General features: G+C 40.3%; 1 protein-coding gene across 2 annotated transcripts in view; it reads right to left on the bottom strand.

The window, feature by feature from the left end:
- The window catches only part of LOC103146927 (cadherin-20), a 97,662-nt gene that overhangs the window by 11,504 nt on the left and 58,546 nt on the right, over nucleotides 1-27,612 (bottom strand). The window contains exons 1-6 of one of the 2 annotated variants that reach the window (XM_007565035.2): nucleotides 22,392-22,673; nucleotides 14,122-14,424; nucleotides 8,891-9,185; nucleotides 8,684-8,803; nucleotides 3,151-3,318; nucleotides 249-436 (exon numbers count right to left, since the gene is read on the bottom strand). In XM_007565035.2, coding sequence (XP_007565097.1) covers nucleotides 249-436; nucleotides 3,151-3,318; nucleotides 8,684-8,803; nucleotides 8,891-9,185; nucleotides 14,122-14,343 — 993 coding nt within the window. In that variant the 5' untranslated portion in view covers nucleotides 14,344-14,424; nucleotides 22,392-22,673. Of the gene's footprint in view, nucleotides 1-248; nucleotides 437-3,150; nucleotides 3,319-8,683; nucleotides 8,804-8,890; nucleotides 9,186-14,121; nucleotides 14,425-22,391; nucleotides 22,674-27,612 lie in introns of those variants that run through there. The other variant, XM_016677992.1, reaches the window with a different exon arrangement.

Genomic DNA, 27,612 nt, shown 5'->3' with positions numbered 1-27,612 from the left:
ATACTGCGCAGAACCCTCAAGCTCCCAGGCCTCTGGTAGAGGACCCGAGCTCAGAGGATGAAAGAGACCACCCGCGGAGGGTGAGAAGGGATTTTTATATATATATAAAATCATTTGTAAAATGTGGAATAAATTGTGGCACCAATGGTTACCTATCAGGGTTATATATGATTTAGAAATTAGCAAAATAAAAAAGCATCAGCATTTATTTGACAGAAATCAATCAATATTTGCGCTGAAATGTTTACCTTTTTTATGGTGATGATGCCAAACAGGTTGGTGGCGTCGGTGCTGATGTCAAACGTGTCCCTCCCGTCTCCGTCGATGATGCTGTATTTCATCTCGGCGTTGACCCCAATGTCCCTGTCCTTGGCCCAGATCCGGCCCACCACCGAGCCCACGGGGGCCGACTCTGGCACGCTCATCTGATACAGCCCTGACAACGCAAACCAGACACGGTTCACTCATTTGTCCTCTAGAGGGAGCCAAATACCTTCCTTGTATCGGAACTGCAGCTTGACTCCAAATCAGAGAAACATAAATGGCTCCATAAAGTCCTGATACGCTGCCTTGTGGGCCGGCGAGGGCTTCATCTACCGCTTAGCATCAAAGAAAAGGTGGCAGCTGCCCAGTGTGGTGTGATCGGGCAGCTGATCAAACCTACACTGAGTGACAGCGCTAATTGGTCGGAGCTAATTGGTTATGATGGAGGTGGAAGTGGGTGGTGAGTTTTCTTTCTCTTGGGGACTGAAGCCATCAGTCAGCCACCTGAACATGACCAAAGAGAGAGAGTCAGCCCTGGATTTTAATGTGGAGTTATCATGAGCCAAACATGGAGCTGGACTGAAGGACTCAGCACCTGGATGCTTTTGGGGAAGGAAACGCATCACTGGATGAAGAATAAAACACAATCTATTCAGAACATTAGCAGTGAATCAGGTTGTTTTCCCTCAGCATAGGCTGGTAGGCTTGGTTCAACGACCGAAGCTGCAACGTTTGTTACATTTTCAGTTGGTGGTGTTCTCTTTCACACTGCATTGTCAATTAAACCAAACTAATTGAAAAACCTGTTCCTCTTCTTGCCTGTGGGGGCGCTCCACCAAGAACTAATGAAGGAAATGATACAAAAACCTCTGAAGAAGACACTGAGCTCAACTTCCTTCTTCACAGAATAGAAACAAAAGCAGAGTAGCGTGACATTTTAACGGTTGTAGGATTTCTCTTTAGTCTTCGTTAAAGGACCACAAACCATTTCTCCTGCTAACGCTAAAATTGTGTGTTTGTTTTGGTTGTGTTTACCCAGAATTCCCTGCATCATAATCTGCTTCCTGATTTTGGAGGGGTCTCTGGTCAGCTTGGCGTTCAAATGTGCATTCAAAGAGTTCACTTTGCTGTTTTAGTCCAATTGTGCATTCACACCTTCCCAAACGAACTGGACTTTCTAGACAACAAAATGGAATTGGATTAAAAGGGGTTGTTGGGAATCCAGCCGTAGATACTTCTCTTTTTATTCTTTAGATAAAAAAACTTGAGATAAATGTTCACATCTATGCTGATGATACACAGTTTATTATTGTCATTTCTCCTGATGACATGTTGCCATTTGATGTCTGTTAATCTGGATTAAGATAGGTGGAAAATAAATCTGACTTTACTGCGCTCACACGCTCCATTTCTCTCTCTGGATGAAAAGCGGCTAAATAAATCCAAACTGAGGGGTTTGTGAACTCTAACAGCGCGGTAAGAACCGCTGCTTTTTGCACTTCAGGGAGAATTTGTGATTTTCTTGGAGTGGAGTAAAAAGCAAGCAGTGATTATGTTTAACACTCTGCTGTATTTGGCATGATAACACCAATTTCTTCCAATTTTAAGCACTTTTTGACAACTTCTGACCATTTTTATCATCAAGTTAAAACATTATTTTCTGTTTTTTCCCCTCATTTCTTGGGTGAATACTTTTATTTTGACGGTCTGCTGGAGTAAGTGGGATGTAAATTACATGTTTATATTATCGCTCATTTTTAGCTTGCATCTCTTTAAAGCTCAGTCTACTCTGGTCAACAATTTGCAGATCTTGTTTTTTTGTTTTACTTGTACTGTTTTTGTCTTATTGAAAATGTTCAACACTTTGAAGTTATTAATAATAACTATTTATAAAACACTTTCGAAGTGCCACAACTTATTCACATCATGATATAACCATCATGATGTGAATAAGTTGAGGAGTGATCCCAGGAACAAAACTGGGCTGAAACTGAGGTGTTTTATGTAGTTCTGGATCCCATGAATATTTCCTAATGGGTCTGAACAGAAAGGAGTGAAGCACTTCCCAGACAGAGGTTATTATGTTCCCTTAAAGTGGCAGTATTGTGCATTTTCCAGGAATATAATTCCATTTTATAGCACAATCACTGTTACCTTTAGTTATAAAAATGCTTTCTATATGTATCAAATAAGACTTAAAGTTTGACGTTGTATTGTAAATGCTTGAAATTGGGCCTCTGTCTCTTTAAAAACTCCAGCCCTTTCTGGAACTGCAGCTTCAGGAAGTCATCCAAACATGGCTCCTCTATTAACCCTTTAACAACATTTTTACCAGCGTTTCACTGAGAAGTAACTCCTATAATGAGCTCAGCAGATGTGCAGTTCCACCAGGTGTTTGCTAATTGCTGCTGGCTAGTCTGAAGGAGCTGAGTGGGGGAGGAGCTGCGACTCGAAGGTGGAGTTAGGTCCAGCCAGGCGTTTTGCACAGCTAATGGTTGCCAGGGAGATTATAGGATTTCTTAAACATGAATGAAAGAATCAAAGAAACACTCCAGGAATGTTTTTGATGAGGGGATAACATTATAACATGATGGAGAGCTGGAAAAATAACATTTTACTAAATACTGCCCCTTTAAACACGATATCTGTAAAATAAAATTAAAAAATGAGCTTTGTTTTGTACTTTGTAAGACAATTGAAGCATATCTCTCTGTAAAAACAAAGGTTTGTTGCAGCAGCATCAGATATTCAAAGCTGCAGGCTGTGCATGCAGCAGCCAGCAGCCATTTGTTTACAGTAAATGAGCTGTTAAAAACTCGAGGAGATAATAAAGTGTGCGTCATGGTGGTGAAGATGCATCGTAAACACACTCGGTGTTTTGCTTACGCTGGTCAAACACAGGCGGGTTGTCGTTGACGTCGCTCAGCGTGATGTTGACGGTGGTGGTCCCCGCCAGCCCCCCCAGCTGTCCGCCCATGTCTTTAGCCTGGATCAGGATGGTGTAGTTCTCCCTGGTCTCTCGGTCCATGTCCGTTAAGGACACCCGGACCACACCTGGGAGCAGAAGCCAAAGGTCACGGGGTCAATTAAAGCTTAGAGAATGAGAGCTGCTCCAGAGTGTGTAATTATTTGCTGATCTTTGACTAGGCCATTCTGAAACATTGATATCATTTGATCTATGCTACTTTGTAGCTCTGGTTGACAGTTTAGCGCCATCAGCTGACCAGCATCCCTGTCCTATGGGAAGAATCGCATTCCCACAGCATGATTCTGTCACCACTGTGTTTCAGCATGAAGACGGTGTTTTCAGTGTTAGATTCCCTCTAAAAGCAGATTATTGCATGTTTAACGCCAGAGTTACTGTGGTTCTCTGCTTAACTCTGATTAATCCGTAACTTCCTCCCCAACCTTTCCTTTCACTGCAAAAACACAAAATCTAACCAAGTTTCTAGTGAAAATATCTTGGTACACTTTAAATAAAACAACTAACTTATAGATAACATGTCATTAAGAAATAGGAGCTTGTTTTCAGCCAGTAAGTCCTTAAAACTGATGAAAAAGAACTATGTCCATTGGCAGAATATTTCATGTATAACGTGAACAATTTCTTGTTAAAGTGAATTTATCTGCCAGTGGATCAAATAATTGACCAATATTAAGAAATTACCGACTTAAAACAAGCTTCTATTGTTTGCTGAAAAGTTACTTGTAAGCTGATTTAGTTTTATTTCAAGTGTACTAAGAAATTTGCACAAGAGACTAGACAAAAATACTTGGTAAAACATAGTTTTTTGCAGTGCTGTGGTTTCCTAATTGTTCTGTAATGTTCTTTAAAAAAACCCTGAGGTCTTCACAGAGCAACTGAGATTATTCCCATAATAAAAAAGTTGATGGTTGTAACCTTGAAATAGCTGTGGATGCTTTGGATCTGTGCTGTCTGTGTGGCAAGTATTTGTGAAGTCTCTCAGCTTCTACAGTAGAAACAGTTCAGTGCATGTAGCTGGCCTTCACCCTGCAACTCGACACACTTATTTCACCAGAGTGTAGTCTTCATAAAAACCAACAGCTACGCAGAAAACAAGAAGTCTGGGTCAGCTGATGATGTTTTCTGGTCCAGTTTTGAGTTTTATATTGTGTTGACATCAGTAAAAGCCTTACAGGCAGCACTTACAGTGGAACCCAGGAAGCTGATTCATTGCTCAAGAGCCATGCTGAGGTTTTATTGACAGGGGAGCCGTCGGATGAAATAAAACAGGAAAACTAAAAGGTTCTTGTATGCCAGCATTAAATCATGAAGGTCGTTAAAAGAAGAGTTAGTTTTTCAACAAGATGTCTCAGTGTGAGGGTTTCCTGAAGTTGTGCAATTTTAGGAATTAGCTTTGTTTGCCAAATTCACGACTGTTTTCAATTTGGCAACAACATGAATTGCATGTTTGGATAATTGTTCCCTCTGGTTCTGGATGCTGTGCAGCTGGAAGGATGTTTGCTCTTACTTGTTTTTAATTTAGAACAGTTGTTGTGCTACGTAACCATGACAACAAAGTCAAAAGCTGAAATAACACCTGAACTTTGACCCCAAATCGCAGACGGGTCAAAAAGGAGGACGTTCATTATATCCCAGAGTATGGTTGGGCGATGAGGACTTTAGGTTTTATCACATTTTGTGGTACTTTTGGGACCATCAGGACACCAGTCACTTAAAGAAGTGCAATTTGTATCACTAAGCTGCACACAGGAACTGCATTTAATCATAATTTCAAATTTATTGGTATTTATTGATGCACATTGCATAAATAGTGGAGAAAATAGTAAAAATAACAATCCTGACAACACAGATGGTTTTGTTTTTTAAAAAAAAGCATAATTAGGAATTTGTCATGGCAATGTTGAATAAACATATTTAGATGTTTATCACGATAAATGATAAAGGTTACAATAAATGCCCATGAGCTTTAGTTTCCTTTGCTCGATGGTTCTGACATTTAATCGATTCAAACTCATTTTTGTCAGGGATTAAAATAAATTTTGCACTCTTTGATTAATCGATTTTATGAGAGTCACAATCAAAAGAAAGAAATATCCTAATTTTAACAGTATGCATTCATTTAGTTTCTTTATCCAATCACATAATTGTCAAATACATGAGCAATTCTACCAATGAAATGGCTGCAACTCGACGCCTTTTTGCATCTAGAAGTGTTGAAGAGCTGCTGAAGTTCAAAGCGAGCATCAGAATGGAGAAGAAAAGGGATTTAAGAGACTTTGAACTTGGCATGGTTGTTGCAGCCAGACGGACTGGTGCTCCTAAAGAGAGAAAATATCCAGTGTGTGGATGAAAAGTGCCGTGTTGATGTCAGAGGAGAACAGAAAGTAGACAGAAAGTAGTGCAAAAGAGCTGAAATATCTACTCGTTTACAAGCAAGGTGTGCTAAAAAGCTTCTCTGCACACACAACACTAACTAGCTCATTAGCCTGAGGTTTAATAACAGTCAGGAGAAGCTGAGAGAAAGAGGGAGGAGGTGAGTAGCACATACACAGTGGTGATTGACAGTGCTAAAACCCTCCTCCCAGCTTTGATTGGTTATTTCTGACCAAGTTGTGCAGGTTTGTAGTTAATACTGGGAGCACTGGAAGAAGACAGAGGAGTTTTTCTATATAGATTATTGGTCTTATACTCTGCTGTCAAAACAAAGTGAGGGTTTTAGCTAATTTGTAAAAAGGATATATTTTTATGAAAGTTACGTACTGTAGCTTTAATTTAGCAGAAAATGTTTTTAGTCTAGCTGGAGGTAGTTTTTGGCTTTTCTGGAAGAGGTAATGTGCTAAAAGGGAGATGGAAACACATTTACTGAATATGTTCTAAAACAGAAAACTTTCCCTTACCAGAGTGTGAAACTCGGATCATTTCAAAGAACAAAGCTCCAGCCTGGAGGGGAGGACTCTACATTTTCCTGAGCCAGTTTTCCTGTTTGCAACCTTTTCATTCTACTTATTGCAGCCAACGATATTTTAATATGAAATTAAAATATCGTTTAATTTAATAAAATATGAAATTAAACGATATTTTTAAATTCATAAAATATCATGTCAATATTTTATGAAATTACGCTCTGCATCTCCTGGTTGATTCGCTCCAGACCAGTAAATAGAAACTCACTTTTTTTTTTCTCTTTTTGGCAACATTTTGAAAACTTGCTCATAAATCACATGACAAAAACATTCCTTGTTTGATTTGCCGTGATTCCAGCTGCAGCCTTCATTTTGCAGACTTTTTCTTATGATAAGCTGAGCCTCGGTTAAAGGCAGGAACCTTGTCTGTTCCTGAGAGCAAGGCAGGTCTGTTGGGAAAAGCGGATCCAACCAGTATCACCAAGGTGGTAAACTGGTCACCACAGCAAACCAGTACAGCCTTGAGCTCACTGTTAATTGTTGTTTCCACTTGAGATGCTTCGGCTTCTCTAAGCATTCCCCTCTAAAGGGTTTTTAATAACCAATCCAAGGCTGCTGCCCAAAGACTTTATTATGATTTTTCTTTTGTGATATTTTTCCAACCGCTTGTTTGTTTTGGTCAGATTTCCTCCAATCACCTCCTCTGCAGGTATAATGCGGGTCTAGAGTTTGATTCTTAAACTTAATATAATTTCCTCCTGTTTTCTAGTTATTTTTCCAGCCTTTGAGAGTTTTTGGTGAGTCACTGAAAAACAGAGATGTTGTTTTTGTTTTCTTCTGAAGCGATCTACATGTGGATACCTGAAAATAAAACCCACATTTTTCTGTAAACTATAATCTGTGTTATATTTGGAAAGATTCACTCCAGATAAAACTATAGTTTTATAAAAATGATCAGAGGCTGAAGGATTGACCCTGCAGTAACTAAGACTACAAAGTAAGAGCCAAATAACTGAAATCAAACCAACACAGCTTGGTTAAAAAAAAACAAGTCTAAAAGACTAGATTTCAATTATAAGCTGCGTTTTTTTTTTTCCAGGAAGCCTCTTTCCACACTACAGCCTGCCTTCTGTCCTCATTATCAACAGGAAAGTCACACTTTTAAGCTTAACACGTCTTCTTTGTCAGCTGCCATGAGTGAGTTTTTAGATGTAGCAACAAAAGAAACACGTTGGGTAGTTTCGTAGCAACAACAGGAACCATGCTGAGCTCCCCACATTTTGAGCTGGTTGGTTTACACAGGGGGCACAAAGCGAGCAGTGAAATCACTGCAGCCACATCTCAGAACGTGACAGAGAGGAGGAAAAAACAGCAGCCACAGGAAGGTTTTTACTTTACCACTGGCTCCAAAAATTTGACACATCTGTAAAAATGTAAATGCAAAAGTTATTGTTATATGATTTTCCCTGTACTGTGACACACGTTTTGTTAAATCCCCCTAAAAACAGATTCAGGAGTATCAGTCAGGAGAAGGGTACAAAACATTTCCTCCTTACTGTAAATGTACAAAGTTTAAACGGTCACCAATAAAAGGAAACATGAGACGAGAAGGACATCACAAAAACTGTAAAGTTCTGCAAAACGGATGAAAAGATGAGATGGAAACTGTTCCACCAAGAGGCAAACAGACACTGAATGACCTGCAGGAATTTCCAAAGTGACAACAGTCGTCTTTGTTCTCCATATAGCTCAGCTTTGGGTTACAAGACAGAAAGGACACATGCAGTCCTGGAAAAAATACGTTATTCTTCTGCTAGTCAGTCTGGAGTCATAGACCGCGGCCACATTTAATTAGTAGTATGAACGACCATGCAAAAAAAAAGAAATCTGGTTTCAGCAAAGGATGCTGTGTGAAGGTAGTTTTATATGCATCAGTAGTTAAGCTTCTCCTCAGTGGTGTAGATTAAAATGAGGCAGGCTGAATAAAGGAAAATATGAAGCTGAATAATTGCTCACTTCTTGGTTTAAATTGAATTTGGATTGAAGGTTGAGGTGAAATAAGTAAAGTTTGTTTAAATGAAGCACCTGTTGAGCAGGAAATTACTTGATTATCTGCCGTCTGATTGGACAGTTTGATTTAAATCATCACTGTCAAATCATTTCAAGGAGTAGAGATACAGATTGAATGTCTAATTTTAATCTGGTAGGTGGAACATGTCTGGGCAGGGTTGTTCAAAAAGTTTTCTGTTTGGCTTTTTAAATAGATACCTAAGATAAAATTGTGTATCCTAAGCATTTCTTCCATTATTTCAAATTTTAAATTGGGAAATTATTTTTCTGTACATAAATTCCACTTTTAATACATAGAAAGTTAAATCCTCCATTGTTTTTCTTTAACTTTGTAGATCAGCTACTTTCCTAACTTTGTAGCGTATGTAAACCAGCATCTGCAAAAACAACTCTCCCCAAAAACAACTTCCGTGATGCTGAAAGTCAATCAGGAAGGTTTGCAGCATGTCTGCGGTCGTACCGGTTTTTGCGTCCACAGAGAAGTATGGCTGCCCCTCCAGGATACTGTAGACGACACGAGCGCTGTTTCCATACGTGGGGTCGTCGGCGTCTGTGGCAGTGAGCTGGATCACAGACGTTCCTGAGCAAATTGGAAGAAGAGACAGTTTGATGAGGATATTTGTTGGTGATAAAACTCAAGCTGCCCTGATTGTTCCCTTCTGCTGACCTATTCTGGACATTTCTGGAACGGTGGCCTGGTAGGGACCATCCAGGAACTTCGGCTCGTTGTCGTTGATGTCCTGGATCTTGACGATGAACTCGGATTCAGGCTCCAGAGGTCGGTCAGTGAGGCGGTTTCGGGCCTGGGCCCGGAGAACGTACTGCGACTTCACTTCCCTGTCCAGCCTCTGGATGGCGTGGATGTCCCCGGTGCTGTCGTCGATGGTGAAGGTGGTTCCCGCCCCCTCGCCCGTCAGGATGTACTTGATGGAGCCGTCACCTTTGTCCATGTCCGAGTGGAGCTGCAGGAAAACAACACTTTCAGACAATGAAACTCTTCTTATGACCAATCTGATCCCAACAGTGAATGCTTCTAAATTCAGCCACAAGCTCAGTGTTTTGGGTTGTGATGTGTTTTTTGAGGGCATTCAAATGGGTCACATCTCCCAGTTTTACAACAATAAAGCTGCCTTGCTCTGCTAAACATGAAGATAAGACAAGCAAATAACTTTCCAGGCCAAATCAGCCTTATGATCTCTGTCCAAGTTAACATGTGCCTCAATCCCTGAAGAGCAGACCGATTGGAGGAAAGAAAATGCCTGCAGAGATAAACATGAGCTGATTTAAACAGAAAATAATCAGCAGTTATTTGTGGAAATGTGGGCTTAACAATATTATCAGCACATTATCAGTATTGGCTGATAAAAGCTTTCAAATTAAAGCTGGTGCTGGACCAGATTGGATGATTGCATGAAGATAAATTCAGATTCAAACTACATGAAGTTAGTTTCTGGGAAAGTTGTATGAAATCTAATATCCAAGTAAAGAAACGCTAACTTAGAACGCTTGTAAAAATACCACAATGTTATAGAAGGTTTTCATGTTTAATAAAGGTCTCTCATCAGGCAAGACAGCAGAAACTATAAATAACCAGTAGGTGGCATAAACTCAGATTAATGACAGGTGTGAACAGAAATCAAGAAGTTGGTTGATTATGCTAATTAATGCATCAACACTTACAGTATGTGCCTAAATCTCATCTGCTTATGACTGAATTTAAAGTTTACAACATATGTAGTTGACCTTCAACTGTCCTTTTAAGGGATAAAAATACATAAAAATACAGACTGAAGACATTTAACTGCTTCCTTCTGGAGTTCTAGTTGTATAATTTAATTAGTTACTCATCTGACACCAGAACTGACACTTCATTAACAATTTTAGGAGATAGGAAGCAGGCACCACTGTCAGCCATTTTCACTTTCATGCATTCAGAAAAATATTAGCTCTCATTCTTTGACACATACACCTAACCCTACCCTGACTCTGTACCCTAACCCCAATACCTCATACAAGCTACACCTACCAGCAGTGAACACTGCTGGTTAACAAAAGTATTGAAATTTCTAATCACATGATGGTAGACTTATTCAGGATTCTAGCTGTGGTGACGATAACTTAGTGAAGTTCAAAGTGAGCATCAGAGCAGGGAAGAACTTGGATTTCAGTGACTTTGACATGCTGGTCTTTCAGAAACTGCTGCTCCACTGATATTTTCTAGCACAAAAAAAAATCTCTGTTTTACAAAAAGTAGTCCTAGAAAGGGAAAATAACCAGTGGGCTTCAGTTATGTGGTTGAAAAGGTCTTGTTGATGTTAGAGGAAAAATGAGCAGACTGGTGCAAGATGACAAAGTAGAAAAAGGAGCTCAAACATCCACTTGTTTACTAGCAAAGTGCGCTGAGTAACACATCTGGACACACAACAGGCTGAGCCTCGGAGCAGAAAACCAAACTGGGTATCACACCTGTCAGCCAATAACAGGAATCTGAGGCTACAATTCACACAGCCTCCCCAACATTGGAGAACAATTGATGCCTGGTCTAATAAGACTCAATTTTAGCTTCACCAGTTCAGCGGCTGAGTCAGAACTGGGTGTAAACAACAGGAAAACAATGATCCATCCTGGTATCATTGGTTTAGGCTGGTGGTGATATAATGTCATGCTTTAGGCATTTAGCATGCCATATAGGATTAAGAAGAATCATTCGGTATAATCGTTTTTGTTGCAAATACATTCTTAAAGCTATTTGAAATTCATTCTTCTGAAGTATCTCCAATATATTTTTCTGTAAAGTGTTCCATGAACTCCTTTATGAAAATGAAACCCAGAGATGTACGTATTATTTAGTGCAGTTTGCCACAGCAAAGGGGAAATAACGCAGAAAAACCGTTGAACAACTCCAAACCATATGTATTCTAATTTGTTCTTGCTCTCTGTGTCAGTTATGCTATACTCACGCTTGTTGCCATAGCAACTGACTGACTACAACGCCACTAATGTATCAGGATGCAACACCAAAAAACAAACACACAAAACAGAACATTCACTCCGTTATAGTTTTATGTTTTCAGGCTTGGTGTTTGTTTTGCGATTATTAATTGCTGTGTTAGATTAGCTATGCCTGTGGTAGCTAATTAGCAGCACATTAGCAATGTGGTAGCACATTAGCAGATTAGAAATATAAACACCTGCTCTACTGATGAGCTGTTGGAGTTGCAGTGTGGGTCGAACTGAACTGCACCGCACATCTACATGGTAAGGTTGCCAAAGTCAAGCTAGCATAACTGCCCTACTTCCATATCCCTCAGTTTTTTGATTAAAACTTTTTCCCGACCTTGTTATCTAGTTGTCGTAGTTTTGAAAATTCGTATCGACTCACTGCATCCCTTTTCCTTTTGTATTATCGCGCATACATTTAAGATTTGGCGTTATGTTGACAACACTGACAGGTCCTGTACATGCCCAGTTTGGATGTGAAGATGAGTTAACTGTAGACCAGAGAGGTGGTGTGTGGTCACATGCATAACTTTAATCTGTTAACAGGCAGCAGACCTGTAATCACAGCTCGCTCCCTGTTTGTTGCTATGGACCCAGCAGTGCAATCAGCAGCCTTTTGTGGCCTCTAAGTGCAAATGCCAGCCTGTTGATGTGCAATCAGCCTTTACTTTGTACTAAGAGGGCCTCTCTGTATGATGACGAGTACTTACTGCCATCACGTTGGCAGAGTGAAATTCAATGCCTCCATTGGTATCTGCGCTGTATATAATCAACAGGCGAGCACACAGGCTCAGCACTCTATCTGAAAACACACTGCTTTCAAGACGCTGGCTCTGGCCTTTCATCATCTGTGGCCTCTGAAAGAAGAGACCCAGACAGGGTTGTAAAACAGCTCCTTGTTGTCAGGCCGCTGATGCTTCACCAGCTCTCTTTGCAACACCTATCATTCCTGTGCAGCAGACAATGGAGCGTCCCTTTCTGCTTCTGGACCTCATGCTCACCTGCACTCCACCTGCAAACCCATCAGGCTCGGGCAGAAGTTTTTAATCAAAACTGTGTTGTTGCTTTTAGACTTCTTTATGTTGATGCATCTTAGGCCGAAACTTTTCCTTCACCTCCTGCACTAATCCCTTCATACCTCCAAGGGCTTTGAAAACTTAGGGTATTAGTTACCTGCTTCATCTCCCAACCTAAAGGCTTTGAACAACAGCTCAGAGGGGCTTTGAATCGAGGTGAAATATGTTAAAAGATGAGGCTATACCTTATATTTTTCATGTTTTCTATTCCCTCTGTTGGTGACTGACCTGTTTGAACCACTGTAATCATTCATGAAATGTTACTCGGTAAACCACTGTAAGCGAAATTAAAAAGCTCAGATCAAGATAAAAAAATTTACCAGTATAGCAAATTAAACAACAAAATGTTAAAGTGACTAAGTAAATTAAAAAGCGTTTAGCACGTAAATCAATCAATGTAAAACACCATTGGAGTTTCTGTCCATTGACTTTAAAAATGTATAATTTTCTAAAATATTTTCAAATGAAATTCAACAAGAATAGAAATTTGGCAGGTTTCTTTCATTCCCATATAAAAGCCGTGTCAGCGTTGAAGTTTTTTCAAAGCGAAAGAAATTTAGGCTGTGCAGTTTAAAATACAAAAATTATTTTAAGAATGTGTTTATCTTAGAACATTATTAAAAATGTTAAGTAATTCAATGTAAAAACAGTAGAAGTGAGTATAGAAAGTATTATGTAGGAGAAAAACACACGGATTGCTGAATTTGTTTAGGTCAGTTTATCTTGTGTGATAACGAAATGGTACATGGTTAGAAAAAACTATTGTGTGGTTGGAACAGAGAGTTACGAGATAACAAAATGTTGCCTGATTGAAACGGAGCATTATGTGATGACAAAATGTTGTGTGGTTAGAGAGGAGCGTTACGCGGTTAGTTACATGATAATGAAATAGTCTAAATAGTTAGAAAGCAGCGGTGCATGATTTTAACGAATCATTGCGTGATTATGACGAATCATTGCGTGATTATGACCAAGCATTGTACGATTATGACGAAGCATTGTACGATTATGACGAAGCGTTGTACGATTATGACGAATCATTGCGTGATTATGACGAATCATTGCGTGATTATGACCAAGCATTGTACGATTATGACGAAGCATTGTACGATTATGACGAATCATTGCGTGATTATGACGAAGCGTTGTACGATTATGACGAAGCGTTGTACGATTATGACGAAGCGTTGTATGATTATGACGAAGCATTGTACGATTATGACGAAGCATTGTGCGATTGTAAGAGCATTATCTGGTTAGAACTTAGCCTTGTAGTTCCAAGTGGGATGAACAATGAAAGCCTCTACATTGCAGCCAGTAAGTCTTTCCCAAAGTTTCACTCAGTCTGCTAAAACTTCCCGTTTTACCTATTTATCCCATCTCAGGTCAAATGAAACCAGATCAGACAATAATCCTCTCACCGTTTCTATTTTGAGCGTGTTATTTGCCTGTTTCTTTGGTCGGGGGTATGTCAAAGCTCCAACGACAGCACTGCTGAGGGCCTGAAGACCTCAGGATTAAATCTGGATTTTTTTTATACCTTTGAAGCCGCCCTTTGCCTCTTGTCTGATCATCCCTCCTCCTGCAGGCTGCTGAGCTCTCTGGAAGATCTGTTGCTCTGCTCTGGTTGAAAGTTTGGAAACTTAGCAACTCCTACACTGAGCTTCTCTTCACACCAGCAACACTGACTGAAAAGGTCACGCTGAAAAGTTGTTCACCTCGCATTTCCTCAGGTTGTACCTTCATGTTGTCATATATGTATATAAATATATATATACTGTGTGTGAGTGTGTGTGTAGCCATGCTTTCAGTCGGCACCGACCTTTCCAATGTAAAGCGGCTCCAGTCCGGTGTACTCCTCCAAGACGAAAAATTGATTCCACACCCATCCTCTTTTCACCCTCTGCAGCAGCGCAGAGCTTCTGGTATTTTCCTCGTCTCCTGATTTACCCAGGAGGCCTTGAGGCAGAAGGGTCAAAATGCAAAGGGTCACGGGGAGCAAAAAGCTGCCCGCAGTGGCTGGAAGATGCACTTGGACCCCCATTGTGAAACCCAGCGATGCTGAACAGACTCGTGCTGTTCACGTGTTATTTCCTCTTATTTTCTGATTCCTGCAGCAGACTTTCTGAGGAAAGAAAAGAAAAGGAGAGGACAGATGAGTGTGCATCATTTTTATTTTTGGAAGCCTGTGGATAAAGCAGCCGTCCTTTTATTCAGCATCAAGATTACTTCTCCACTGCTGAGGTTTTGTTGGGTTGCCTGTGTGTGTTTGAATAGGAAGGGATCCTGTTGAGCCCAGTAAAGTCACACAGAATGGAGGAGAGAACACAAAGAGAGCAGAGCGTTCACCTGCTGCTGAGAAAGGAGCGGCTGATTGGTGTTTGCAAAGTCCTGCTTCAGGCACGAGAAGGAAAAACTTCAAAAATACAAGTTTATATCAGGACGTACATTCACCTATTGATCGATCAGCCAGCCATTCATCCATCCGTCCAGTCAGTTGGGAATTTAATCATTAAAACATTTTTCTAGGAACTCTGTAACCTTTCCAGGCAACGTGAAACAAACTGACGTTAGAAAAACCGCCACCAGATTTCGTCCACTCTGTGACCAGGAGGTTTTACCTTATCTGAGTTTATCAACAGGAGTGGCAGCGTTTGCTCGGATGGCAGGGGGGGGACGGGCTCCAATCGGCCTTCAGGGCTGGTTTCACCAAACCTCTGACTCAATCATGGCTGCTTGCTTAATTTTTAAACCCTCCCAGTGTTCCTGTTCAAAATTTCAAACAGTTTGCCCAAATTCTTAATGACGCATACATTAACAGCCGGAGAAAACCTGCCAAACTGCTGCTGCTGCTGCTTTCCTCCAGCTCTGGACAGGCGGTCTTCACAAGGAGCCACACTCCTTTCTCCTTCCTCCCCTTCCTGTCATCAGCAGAGGTGCGCTCCTTCACACCTCGTGTAATTGGCCCGGGGTGTGATGTTCTGAGATTGCAGTGTTTCTGTCAACACTCCTGTTCAGCTGCACTCGCACCATGTTCTACAAGCTCCCTTCAGTGCTGCACGCTGCTCATTACAAGAATGCTACTTTTTTTTTTCTCAATTTTTCCCTCCGTATCTCAGCTGTAAGAAACTCCTCTGGCTCTGCTTGAGATTTAAACGCCATCTCCATCCACGTTTCTCCTCAAATCAAAGGGATACTTAAGACCAGGGAGGTCAGCTCCATGGTTTTCTTCCAGGAGAAGTTATTGATTGACTTTCTCACTAGAACTGAAACGATTAATCAGATTAATCACAATTAATCACGATTAATTGATAAATGAGATTATCGCCAATGTTATAATGACCACATAATTGCACAATTTGATGTTTCAAAAATAAATCCTCTTAATGGAAACATGTTATGTTGTTGCATTTTGGGCACTAAAGTGTTTGTTTTCTCATTTAAAAAAGGAATCCAACTGTTCATTTGCATCTCTTAACGTATTCCTAATTTTGTATAAATAATACAAAACTTAAGTGGTGAAATGAAAAAACTGTACAATATGCCATTTTAAAAAGTGAAAAAATGTGATTAATCAATCACACTTCAGAACAATTGATTAATCGTCCGGATAATCGATTAATCGGACACTAAAATGATTGTTAATTGGAGCCTGACTTTCTACATTTCCATATGTTTCTTGTTTATATGTATAAAGGCAGCCTGCTTCTTGATTTAATGAATTTGAGGGAAAAAATAGACAAATTTATCGGCAGAAAACAGAACAAGGGGCGTGAAAAGGCAGCGAGCGGGGGGCAGAAAGGAAAGTTTGGTCCTCCAAAGGAAAGGAATGAAAAGCAGACTGTTTGACTCATGGACCGACTCCATTATGTGTTGTAAAAGAGAGCATTGTGCTTCTGTAGACTCTCTGAATCACCAAACCCAGTTAATCATTGTGGTGGAGGCACAAAAGGCAGCGAATGGTGGGAGGCTTGGCTGCATTGTGAGCGGGCGGCTGGCCAAAGTGTGTGTGCGTTGGTGTGTGTTTGTTGAAGAAAACTCAGCTTAGCAGGACGACTGACCCTCGACCCGACTGCTCCCTTCGTTTTCAGCCCATTCATGCCGCCTGGTCTCCATTATGAAGTCCCCGCTCCGAGCCACGCCCAGTGAAAGGTCGTGACCTTCACCCAGGCCGTTTTGCTTCGTTTTGTTAAGCTTAATGAGGCGACGTGCAAAGTAAAACATTTCACAGTCCTTTCTCCTGGTAATGTGATGGTATCTCGCTTGTTTAAGGAAGCAGCTGCTGCACAAGCCGCTGACGGATGACAGACGGGATAAATAGGGTTCCTACGAATAACACATGATGCCTGGAAAACACGCAACACACTGTCATGTTGGTTAAAGTCGATATCACTGGAGATAAATGAGTAATTACTTTATTACACTGCAAAAACACAAAATCCTACCCAGTAATTTTGGTATAGTTTATAGTGCAAATATCTTGGTACGATGAAACTAGCTTTCAAGTAACTTTTCAGCAAGATATACGGAAACGGCTCCACCAGAACATGTTGATGCCTGCAGACAGTGTTTGCTGTTTTAGCAGCTGCTCTTCTGGAAATGTCTAAAGGAGCATCAATCTGGAGGAGAGTAAAGAAAACTCTGTTTCCAGCTTCTTTTATTTGCATATTGTTGCATTGTCTTTCCTTCCTTCCTCTTGACTTCCATGTTCTTGTCTTATCACCCTCTCCCTTTTTTCTTGCTCATGCCTCATCTCCCTTCCTTTTTCAGTCTTTCTTCCTCATTTCTTTCCTTATGAATTACTTCATGTCCTCCTTTACTTCCTTCCTTATTTGCTTCCTTCCTTTTTTACTCCCTTCCTTTCTTGTTTCTTTCCTTCATTCCTCAATTCCTTCCTTATGATTTCCTAGCTGATGTCATCCTCTTCTTCCTTCTTTCACTCTTCCCTCCCTCCTTCCTTCCTGACTTCCTTCCTGATGACGTCCTTTTTTATGTCCTTCCTTCCTTCTTCCCTTCCAACCTTATGTCCTATCTTCATTCCTTTCTTCCTTTGTTCCCTTATTCCTCACTTCCTTCCTCATGACTTCCTTTTGCATATTCTTCCTTCCTTATGTCCTTCCTTCTTTCCTCCCTCCTTATGACTTTCTTGCTCATGCCCGCCTTGAGCAAGAAAGTCCATTCTTTCTATCCTTCCTTCCTTTCTTCCTTCCTTCTTTGCGTCCTTTCTCCATTCCTTTCTTCTTTCCTCCATCCTTCATGTCTTTCCATCCTTTTTCATGTCCTTCCTCCCTTCCTTCCTTTGTAGTCTTAATTTTGTTTCCTTCTCGTGTCCTACCTCTGTTTTTCTAAACTTCCTTTCATTTCTCCTTCTCCCTTCCTTCCTTCCTTAACTCCTTTCTTGTTCCTTTTAAAGTGAACATGAGGAAGTGGAAACTCTGGAAGTTGAATCTGGAAAAGTCTTGAACCTCTTCATCTGCAGGAATCCCTGGACAGTCGGTCGTATGAAAAAGTTTACGACTAAGAGGAGTTTTTTCCCCTCCTGCATTCTCAAGAAAAAATAACCCAATTTCAAGTTGTTATCTAGAAAACGCTGCAAGAAAAGCCACCGTGGCAAAGGAGCCGCAGAGCCATCCAATTTGTTGTGTGTTTGTTTTGAAATATGAGAAAGCCCTGAAAGGCAGAGGTGTTTATCGAGACGGAGGAAGAGTTTGAGTGACAGCAGAGGAGGCTGTGATTGTCAGGGGGGGAGCAGCTGGCGTGAGAAAATGACGGGCCATATTGTTGTATCATCGCACTCCGAGTCCACCTGCTGCTCCATTAACTGCGATCTGTCAACAGCAGACTACATCAAACTGCCGCGACACCAGGGAGAAAGGTGAGCTCTGCTTCTGAGGGAGAAAAACAAACGGCGAGCGAGCGGCACGGTTCAGCTGGATGCGACCCGCTCCACCTGTTGGGAATAATGAGCCGAAACCGGCGCCATCCCTGCGGTTGCACACATGAAACTCGGGTTGATCAGAAATCAAACATCGGCAACGTGAGAGGTCGCCACGACGACCGGTTAGGGATCAGGAGCTCAGATTGTTTTGAATAATTCATGTTTTTCCAACAGAATTATAAAAATAAGGAAGTAGAGATGTTGCACTGCAAAAACAAAAACTCACCAAGTATTTTTGGTCTAGTTTCTAGTGGAAGTATGTTGGTACACTTAAAATAAGACACAATTAACTCGGATAACCTTTCGGCAAGATATAGGAGCTTGCTTTAATCAGTAAGGCCTTAATGTTAAAGAAGTGGTAGTTTCTTTGGCAGTTTCTCAGTTTTATTTGTATTTATCTTTAAAACATGTAAAATATGTCAACAAAAAAAACCAAACTAATGAAGCCTCTGAAGAGCAAGGATAAGTTATAAAATCTTTTTAAAAAATATATAATGATGAGGTAAAGTTTTGATATTTTAATGGGGAAATCGTTGAAGTTTAATATGTTTCCACATTTAGTTTTGTGTGTCAGTTTAAATGTGAAGTAATTGATTCCTAAGGTTTGGTGAAGCCTCCAACCTTTGATCTGCTGATCCAGAGGAGCCTCTGTGTGTGGCGGGTCCGTTTGGGTCAGTCTGCTGTTGATTTCACACCGGCTTTAACTTAACCTCGGCTTTTAAAGAGAGGCCTCCCAGGACGGACAACAGCACCCTAAAAACTGGGCGGGTCCATGAAAACTGGACCCGCCCATCATGGAGGGGTGAGACGTCACGGCCAATTTGTTAACCACAATTGATTTTGCACGGGGGTCAGCACAGAGACGGCTATAGATCTGAAATTAAATGCAGAAATGTAACTTTTTTTAAACCATTTTTTCTGTTTTGACCCTTTTTATTAAACCAGATAAAACGTAATTATGGTGTGGATGAAAGAAAATTAGCTAGAGGTCCGTGTTTCCTGTTATAACTGCTATGATTTAACAGAACAATGGCTTTATAAAATGCCAAAGTGTTTCATGTTTTGGAAGAACTCAAACATTTTGTACAAACTAAGAATCTCTAAAAATGCGACACCAAAATAATTATCACATGGAGGAAATGAAAACTATTGGAAATAAAAGCTTGTTCACACTTCCACAATGATCAGGATCATTGTTTACTAAAAAATTTCCTTCAACTCTCACTTCTAGTGATTTATTTAAATGTTCAAGAGTTAGCAGACATAACTAGCTAGCGGCTAGCTAGCGGCTAGCTGGTAGTTTCCTTATGTTTTTGAGGGCTGTCGTTTCTTTGCACCTCTAATCAACCGTTTTCTGATAAAATGTATGTAAAGGTTTTATCCCGTTTCATAGAAGTTTGTGGCACTGAAATTTGCGCTAAGATTCGAGTTACTTAATAATTTTTTGGCGAAGCTGTTGGTGTTTCAGAGAGTTTGTTGCTATGGCTGACCTAAAACATTTTCTAGAAAAAACTGACATACAAATGTTGACAGTTCTTTATTTCTGGCCTGCAGCGGCTCTCAAAAGTGTGGCGATCCCTGGTTTAAAGCGGAGAACGTTAAACGTTTTTGACTTCTCAAAGTCATAAATTTCTTAAATCTTAGATGGCCACAATACGCCGTTGTGGATATTAGGTAATTTTGTGAAATTCTGCGTTTTGTTGTGAATTCCTTTTTGGTTTTTCATTTCCGTGATTCCGTCCCATATTTCTTTTCCATGCAGAAGCGTTTCAGTTTGCTTACTGAAACATAAGTAAAGTTTGATTGTGCAGTTGCTTTTCCAGCTTTTAATGAGCAGCACAGCCTGTGGATTGGTCTGGGTGAAGTCGTGCAGGTTCTGTGGTTTTTAAAGTGAAGGGTCCATCCCATCGGCGCCTGGAGGAAGGACCCAGTTTCTTATCTGGCTCTCAGGGCAGGAATGCAGCCTTCAAAGGCAGAGAGCATCCTGACCAGACTCTCCCAACATCACACGCCTGTTTGTGTTGGTCTGAATCAGAGTTCAGAACGTGCCTCGCTCTGTGTGTCGGCCTTCTTATCCTTGCCCCCCCAGGACCGAGGCGCTGGCTTTGAACCGGCCTCTCTTAATTGTGGGGAGCTCCCGGGGCTTTGGGGTCGTGCAGCTGTGCACGCCGCAGCCTCCGTCCCCCTCCCTGCGGTTCGTTTACTGCAAGGTGTTTCTAATTACCCGGCCCTCCCTCCTCTTCTCATCTACCCCTTTTTTTAATATTTGTGCACCAGTTGGGTTTCTGAACCGCAAACCTGATGCACATTTTGCCCAATTAAACATCTGTGTTGCTGTTTAAAACATCTGTTTCCTCCTTCCCCTCCTCTTCAGGGTACGTTTACAGTAGATCTAAAATGGGAGGCCATGATAAACGTTTCTGGAAAGTGTCCTTCAACTTCAGTGAGTTATTTAAAGCTACACACCTTAAATTAATACTTTGTAGAATAACCTTTTGGTTGGGTTTAACCTCCTAAAAAGGAACACAAGAAACTGTCTTCCTTTCTATTTCTCTCCGTCTCTCTGTCTGTATATATTCATTTGGTTCTCTCTAGCTAGCTATCTCTATTTCAAGTTATCTCTCTACCTCTTTCTCTCTCTCTCTCTTTCTCTTGTCCTGACTGGTACCTTTGTACAGTGTAATCCTTCATTATCATAATTTCTCATTAATCAGAACATCTGTAAATGATGAAATCCTCTAGAAAAGTCAAAGTTAAAATTAAATCAAAATCTGTTGTGATGAAGTCTTATGATGTTTTCCTACCGGATATTCCAGTAGAGTCGGTTTGATTAGGGACCAAAGTTGCTACATTTGCTACATTTTCAGCTGCTGTGGTTCATTTTCAAACTGCACTGTGCCAAATTAGCCAAACTAATTCAAAAACCTGTTCCTCTCCTCACCTGTGGGGGCGCTGCACTAAGAACCACTGAAGGAAACGATGCTGAAGAAGACTGAGCACAACTTATGGTTTTACAAAATGTAAATAAAAATGGAGTTGATTCATATTTTAGCGGTTGTAGCTATTCCTCTTGTTAGCACTAGCACATTTATTTTGGTTGTGTTTACCCACGATGCCCTGCGCTGTAGTCCACTTCCTGCTTTTGGAGCGGTCTCCAGACCATCCGAACCGTACCAGAGTTCACTTCAACTCAATCGAGACCAAGGTTTTTTAGGGGAACCAGTTTGTTTCTTTTGGTCTGATTGTGCATCCAAACTTTCTAGACTAACGGACTGGAGTTGGATTCATTGGACCGAACAGAGCTGGTGTGAATGGACCCTTAGTTTTATTGTGTAGACATTTATGTAACCAGGTAGTTGCAGTTTCTAGATTCCAGCAGTTGAAATATTCATATTAAAGACGGAAAAAGTTTAGAAATTATTTATCAAAGTCTTATTTTCTGCATTAAAACTCTCTTTAAAAGAGGAGTGTCCAAAGTTTAGAGAGCCACTGTAGTTCAGAAATGACAAACTGTCATCATTTGTGTATACATTAAATTACACTAACTGGCATTCATCCCAGCCACTGGTGCATGGAAGTGATGTCACCGTTCATAAGCGTCATCTGGAAAAGTTTGCAGTCTGTCACTAATTAAACAGCATTACGTTGGATATCCTTAGAAAGAAAAAGGTTCATGTTCTCTTAAAGCCCTTTGTCAGATGCTGCAAATGTCAGTGAAGATATCTCAACCCGAAGCCCATCTTCACCCCCTTCCCCTGATATGATAATATCACAGAAGCGTCTCCGCGCTCCAGCCGGGGTACACATGCCAATCTCGTACCTTATTTTCTTCCTTACAAGACAGGCTGTACTTTAATGGGTTTGACAGTAAAATGGAAAAAAAGAGAGTTCTCATTTTGGGAGAGTAGAACCTTGGCTCAGACTGAGGAATGAGGTCTGAATGCCAAACGACGCTCCGTAAAAGGCAGATACCGATGCTTGTTTGAAGACGCAAAAGTGCAGACGTGTTCAGAATTAAAGCCTCAAACTTTCCAAAGTGCATGCAAACCTCTTACTTATCTGCAGATAGTTACTATCAAATAAAGCAAATTCATCAGCATCTGTGAAAAATAAAAAAATTAAAACAAAACTCAAATAATAAATCAGTGCCTTACCGCTTTTTTGATTTATCCTCTGCTAATTTTTCTTTCCTCTTCCTTTGCCTGAAGTTTTTCTTAAAGGTATGAAATCTCTCTAAAAGTCACCTTGAGTTGGTGCTCTGCCTTGTTGGCCTCGGTAAAGTTTCCCCTCTTCTCCATCTACATATAAATAAACGTGCATATTCTCATGCTCCCTCTATAGCGGCTTCCTGTGCACTCTCATCTCGGGTGTTGCCAACCTGGGGACCCAATCAGACTAAAGGACCTATTGTCCCTCTCTTTTACAATCAGCGCCACGAGCTCCCCCCCGACTCCGGCGTAATCCACCAATCTCCCACCACGAGCAGCGGAAAGAGGAGAGGAGGAGAAAGTAGATGGAGTGGAGGGAGGGGAGTGGGATTGACAGCAGGGCAGGGGTGAAATTACAGCGAGAGGGGAGGGGTGGAAAATCAGGCGAGCATGGGACGGAGGAAAGAGAGGAGAGACGGTGGTACTCAGGGTTATGATGGTTTTGGGTTTTTCATTATAGTTCATTTTTATTTCTTTATGACTTTTTCTTTCTCTAATCCCATTTGTTTTTAGCTGGACAATAAATCAATAACAAATATCAGTAGATAACAAATCTGATAATAAATTTCTCTTTTCTCTCTCACTCTTTCGTTACCTAGCAACGACCTGTTGAGTAACTTGCGCAGCAGCAGTTTCAAGTTTCGCCACCGTGGGTCATAACTGCTTGAAAATAAAAAATAAAAAAAACAGTGTGGAGTGAAAACTGTGCTAAAGGTCACACCACCAGATATTTAAAACTAAAAATAAATCAATTATTATTATCGACAGTTATTGATATCGACTGATATGAAATGATTGTATCGTGATAAGTTTTTCAGCCATGTTGTCCAGCTCTACCGATAACTGAGATTTGGTTTTGGATTGGAAATTCTTGCCAGTTTGTGTCAAATCATCTGCATAGAGCTTTATTTCTAGGGGAGGTTTGATGTTGCATACAAATGTAGTTTTTTGAAAGTGTGAAATCTATTTTCTAGGAAGAACTATATTCTCGGTTTTGCTTATTCAAGTAAGAAATTAAAATTCTCTAAACTTTCGGAGAATCAATTGTCTTTTAGTTTGTTTACTTGTGTTATTGTTAGCTTAAGAGTTTATTAGTTTGAAGATCTTCATGTTTTATACCTGTTGGGTTGTGTAACAGCGTAGGTAGCAGTTAGCTGGTGCAGACAATCGTTTGAATACTTAATTACTTTAGCTTAAGTACGTTTTGGGTAACTTGAGTTTGAGTTGCATTTAGCTTGAACAGCCATCAACTTCTCTACCTTTGCATAACTGTTAGCCGAGTTGAAATTAGCTTGAATAGCTTCTAGCTTTTGTGCCTGTTGGGTTGTGTATCTGTTAGCAGTGGTAGTTAGCTTCAATAGCCTTTAATCTGACTACTCACTATCTTGTGCATCTGTTGCCGGTTTAGAGTTTGGCTTGATTAGTTGTTAGCTTAAGTAAGGTTTAGCTTGTGTAAACAATAGTTTGAGTTGCATTTAGCTTCAGTAGCCATTTACTTCACTATTTCTGATCTTGCATGAGTGGAAATTAGCTTGAATAACATTTGTCGTTAGCAATTGTTAGCTTGCATAATTGTTACGTTAAATAACCCTTATAGGTCATGTTGGCTTGTGTAACTGTTAGCTTTTAGCAGTAAATTCAAGTGTTTGGTGGAGTTACATTTAACCTGAATACCTATTAGCCGTCTAAATGTTACTTGAGTAGCTTGAGTCGACATTAAAGTAAACATTACTTTTGGATCAGACTTTTCTTCAGATTTTTCCAAAGCTAGAAGAAAAGCTTATATGCTACCTTTAAGCCATGTCTGAATTTGAGAGCAGTTTTTACCTGCATTAATTTTGGCCACTTCAGTATTGAAAAAAGCATAATTAGTTTTCCAAATCTGCAGAAAAAGCCTCAAATATTAGGTACAGAACAAAACACAATACCCACACTGGGAGATTAGTCATGGAGATCTGATTCTTGTTTAGCTCAGAGGGAGAAAATAGCATTTCTGCTTTAAAGCAATCATGGAATTAATGCAGCAAAAAAAAAGGGTTTTCAGAGTCAAGTCCTTTGCAAATTTCTCCACAGGAGGAAAAGGATGATGAAATTGAAATCATTTTGGAGATGTACTCAACCATGTTTAAACATAAATGAGATTTTTATTCCACAATTTGTTTCTCAGGCTTCTGTTTTTTTAATTTTTCAGAATTATTTCCTTGACGCCATAAAGTTGCTGCAGACACAAACATGCAAAGTTTCCACACTGGGATGACTTTGCCCTGTTTTTCCACTCGACAGCCCATTGACTCTCCTTAATCTTTCTGACAGAGTAATTTGGTGTGTTGTACAGCTCTAAAAATACAGATGAAGGCTGTTGTCACCCACTGAGGCAGATGGTCAAAAGGTTGAGCTTCTCCATCGGTTCAATATGTTTTTCCTTTCTCCCACTCTGTCCCTTTCAATAAGTCCTCTTTCTCATTTGGCAGGTCATTCTTCTTCACATTCGCCCCACCCTCCCATCATTGCGGCCCACCCCGTTGCCTTTGTGTCTTTGAAGACCTGACTGGTTACCAATCTGTTTGTGAATGCTTCACTGGACCCCCCTTTAAAAATAAAAAAAGAGAGAGAGAGAGAGAGAAATAAAAGCAGGGGTCTCCCTCTTTGTCTGGACCGTCCATGCAAAGGGCGGCATTGAAGCTCATTGAACGACGCCTCCCATTACTGCGGCGGAGAAGCTGGTAATGATTAGCAGAACAAATTGAACCCATTGGACTCGTGGAAGCGCCTCTGTCAGTTAAGTCTTTTATAGTTGCAGGCGTTTGGAAAACAAGTCCCTTCAGGCCTCGGCACAAAAGCTTGGATACGGCGTAGAAATAGATTGGATACACTTGTGTTCTGCATGTTTCTGGACTTTGGTTTGGCGGGATGTTTTAGGGACACAAATACGCCTCTTCTTAAGTCGGTTTATAAAGGCCAAACTTGTTCCGACACCTACAAGAAGATTTTATCGCAACTCCCGACAATCGAGTGAAAAGCACATTACATGCCTGTTAGACCTACATGGAGGTAATGATTGGTTTACAAGAAGTATTTCCTGACTTTCGCATCCACTTCCTCTTGTGTGTGACATTAGAATAATACTCTATGCACACTGCAAAAACACAAAATCCTACCAAGTATAACTTAGTACACTTCAAGTAAGACTAAACTGACTTACAAGTAACTTTTCTACAAGATATAGGAGCTTGTTTTAAGAAAATAACTTATTTTTGATATAGAAATTCTAGTTGACAGATGTTTTTCACTTGTTACAAGACGTTTGCCTATTGTAGTAATTTTTCATCACTATTGACTTGAAACATGCTCCTGTATGTAACTGGATATTGGCTCACTGTGTAGATTCAAAACTTTAGAAATATATAATCCATTCTGGAGTGATGATGTCACTAGCTGCGTTCCCATCGACCGATTTGACATTTTGACAATAAATCTACTTTTCACCAATTCTGAAAAAACAACAAAAAAACACTCGTTCTTTGTTTGATAAAAAGTTTTGTCGCTAGCATGAGGTGATTTTTTTGGTTTATTTTGGAAAACTTCAATGGAGACACTTCTTTTTGCATCACACGAGTCACATGATCAACAACAGGATGTTGCCACTGGCGCAAACCACGAAGAAGAAGAAAACAGGAAGTTGCAAGCAAACATACTTACGTGTGATTTTAATAGTTTTTCTTTTTTAATGGAAACATAGCAATTGCGAAGTTGTGTTTTTTCAAAGTTAGTGGAATATTGACAGAGTTTTACACACACTAGTAATGGAAAAGAAGCTTTACTTCTTATCCGTTTTGGGATTTATAGCAGGTTTTGAAATATTTCAGCCTGTCTTATGAAGTCAGCCGGGTTTTCTTTCAGTGATTTTCTTTGTTGTGCAGTAAGTTGTTCATCAAAATGGGACAGCTATTTTTTAACATTAGACCAGTTTGTTTTGGGTGAGTTTATTTTGCCCTCTTAAAGAATAAACAGATTATTAGAAAACTATTTTCCATTTTCATGTATAACTGTTGGAGAATCTGAAACATTTCTCTGTGACAGAAACCGAAGCAGTCTGTGTGTAAAAATCTTTTCACAGCACTGTAAAACCTCCCCTTATTGCCAGGACCTGCATGGATTTTGAACATTTCAGAGATGTGGAATAAGGAGGCAGTCATTTATTTTCCAAATCATAACTTCTCTTTACCTGCTGAATGGGCTTCCACCGGCCCTGGGCAATAAAAGAAGAGCTAAGAGTATCAACAGGAGTTAGCAATCACACAATTTATCACAGAAAGGCAACACCTGGCCTCTTCACACCCTGTATCATGTAACAGACTTCAGATGGAATAAGCTAAACAAAAGTTAGCCAGTCTCATTCGCTGTATCTCTTCGCCACCAAACCACCAAGAGGGAAGAGCATAAAAGAGGGTTAGGTTTCAGAAGAGCAAGACGAGAGAGCCCCAGAGAGAGGGAGCAAAGCCTCCATGTCATCTAAGATAAGAGCAGCAGCTCTCTTCCCTTCTGCCCAAGATTAAAAATGGCATGCAGCAGAACAAGTCAGGGTACAAAGAGCTACTCTGTGTCTTTGGGATCCACAGTTGGGGCTTTTCATGTCTGTGTTTTTGGCTGAGAATTGCAACAAAGGAAAATTAGATTGGAAAGTCATTGCATCTTTGTTGATGGAAAAGCCCAGAAGAAACCAAGTAAAGTTTCCGTAACCTTTACAGTAATTGGTGAAAAGATAAATATAACATGGTTGGCCTTAATTGTGAAACAGCTGCAGTGCCACAGGGCACGCATGCTATTGGTTTTTTTTAATTCTCAAGCAACTGAGAGACGCAAACGCATTTGTAATCAAATTTTTAGCACTAATGTAAAACAATGCATATAGATGTTGTCTCATTAAAGTCTGGGCTGATGAGATATTTCATCTCCAAAGGTAGAATAAAACTTCAACATCAGACAATTTGTCAAGAATTTATGTTTCTTCCATTGAGGTAATTACCTTTAAAAAAGAATCGGTTGCATCTAAAGGGCAGCCTCATCAACACTGTGCTCTTTATCTGACCACACCTTTAAACAAAAGAAAATGGTTTCATATAATTACAAACAAAATAAAGTTGTGCTACTGTTGGATCAGGGCAAT

This window comes from Poecilia formosa, unplaced genomic scaffold (genome assembly GCF_000485575.1).
Source record: "Poecilia formosa unplaced genomic scaffold, Poecilia_formosa-5.1.2 Scaffold171, whole genome shotgun sequence".
In the NCBI taxonomy this organism is placed as follows: Eukaryota; Metazoa; Chordata; class Actinopteri; order Cyprinodontiformes; family Poeciliidae; genus Poecilia; species Poecilia formosa.
This window is presented reverse-complemented; position numbering and strand designations above follow the sequence as displayed.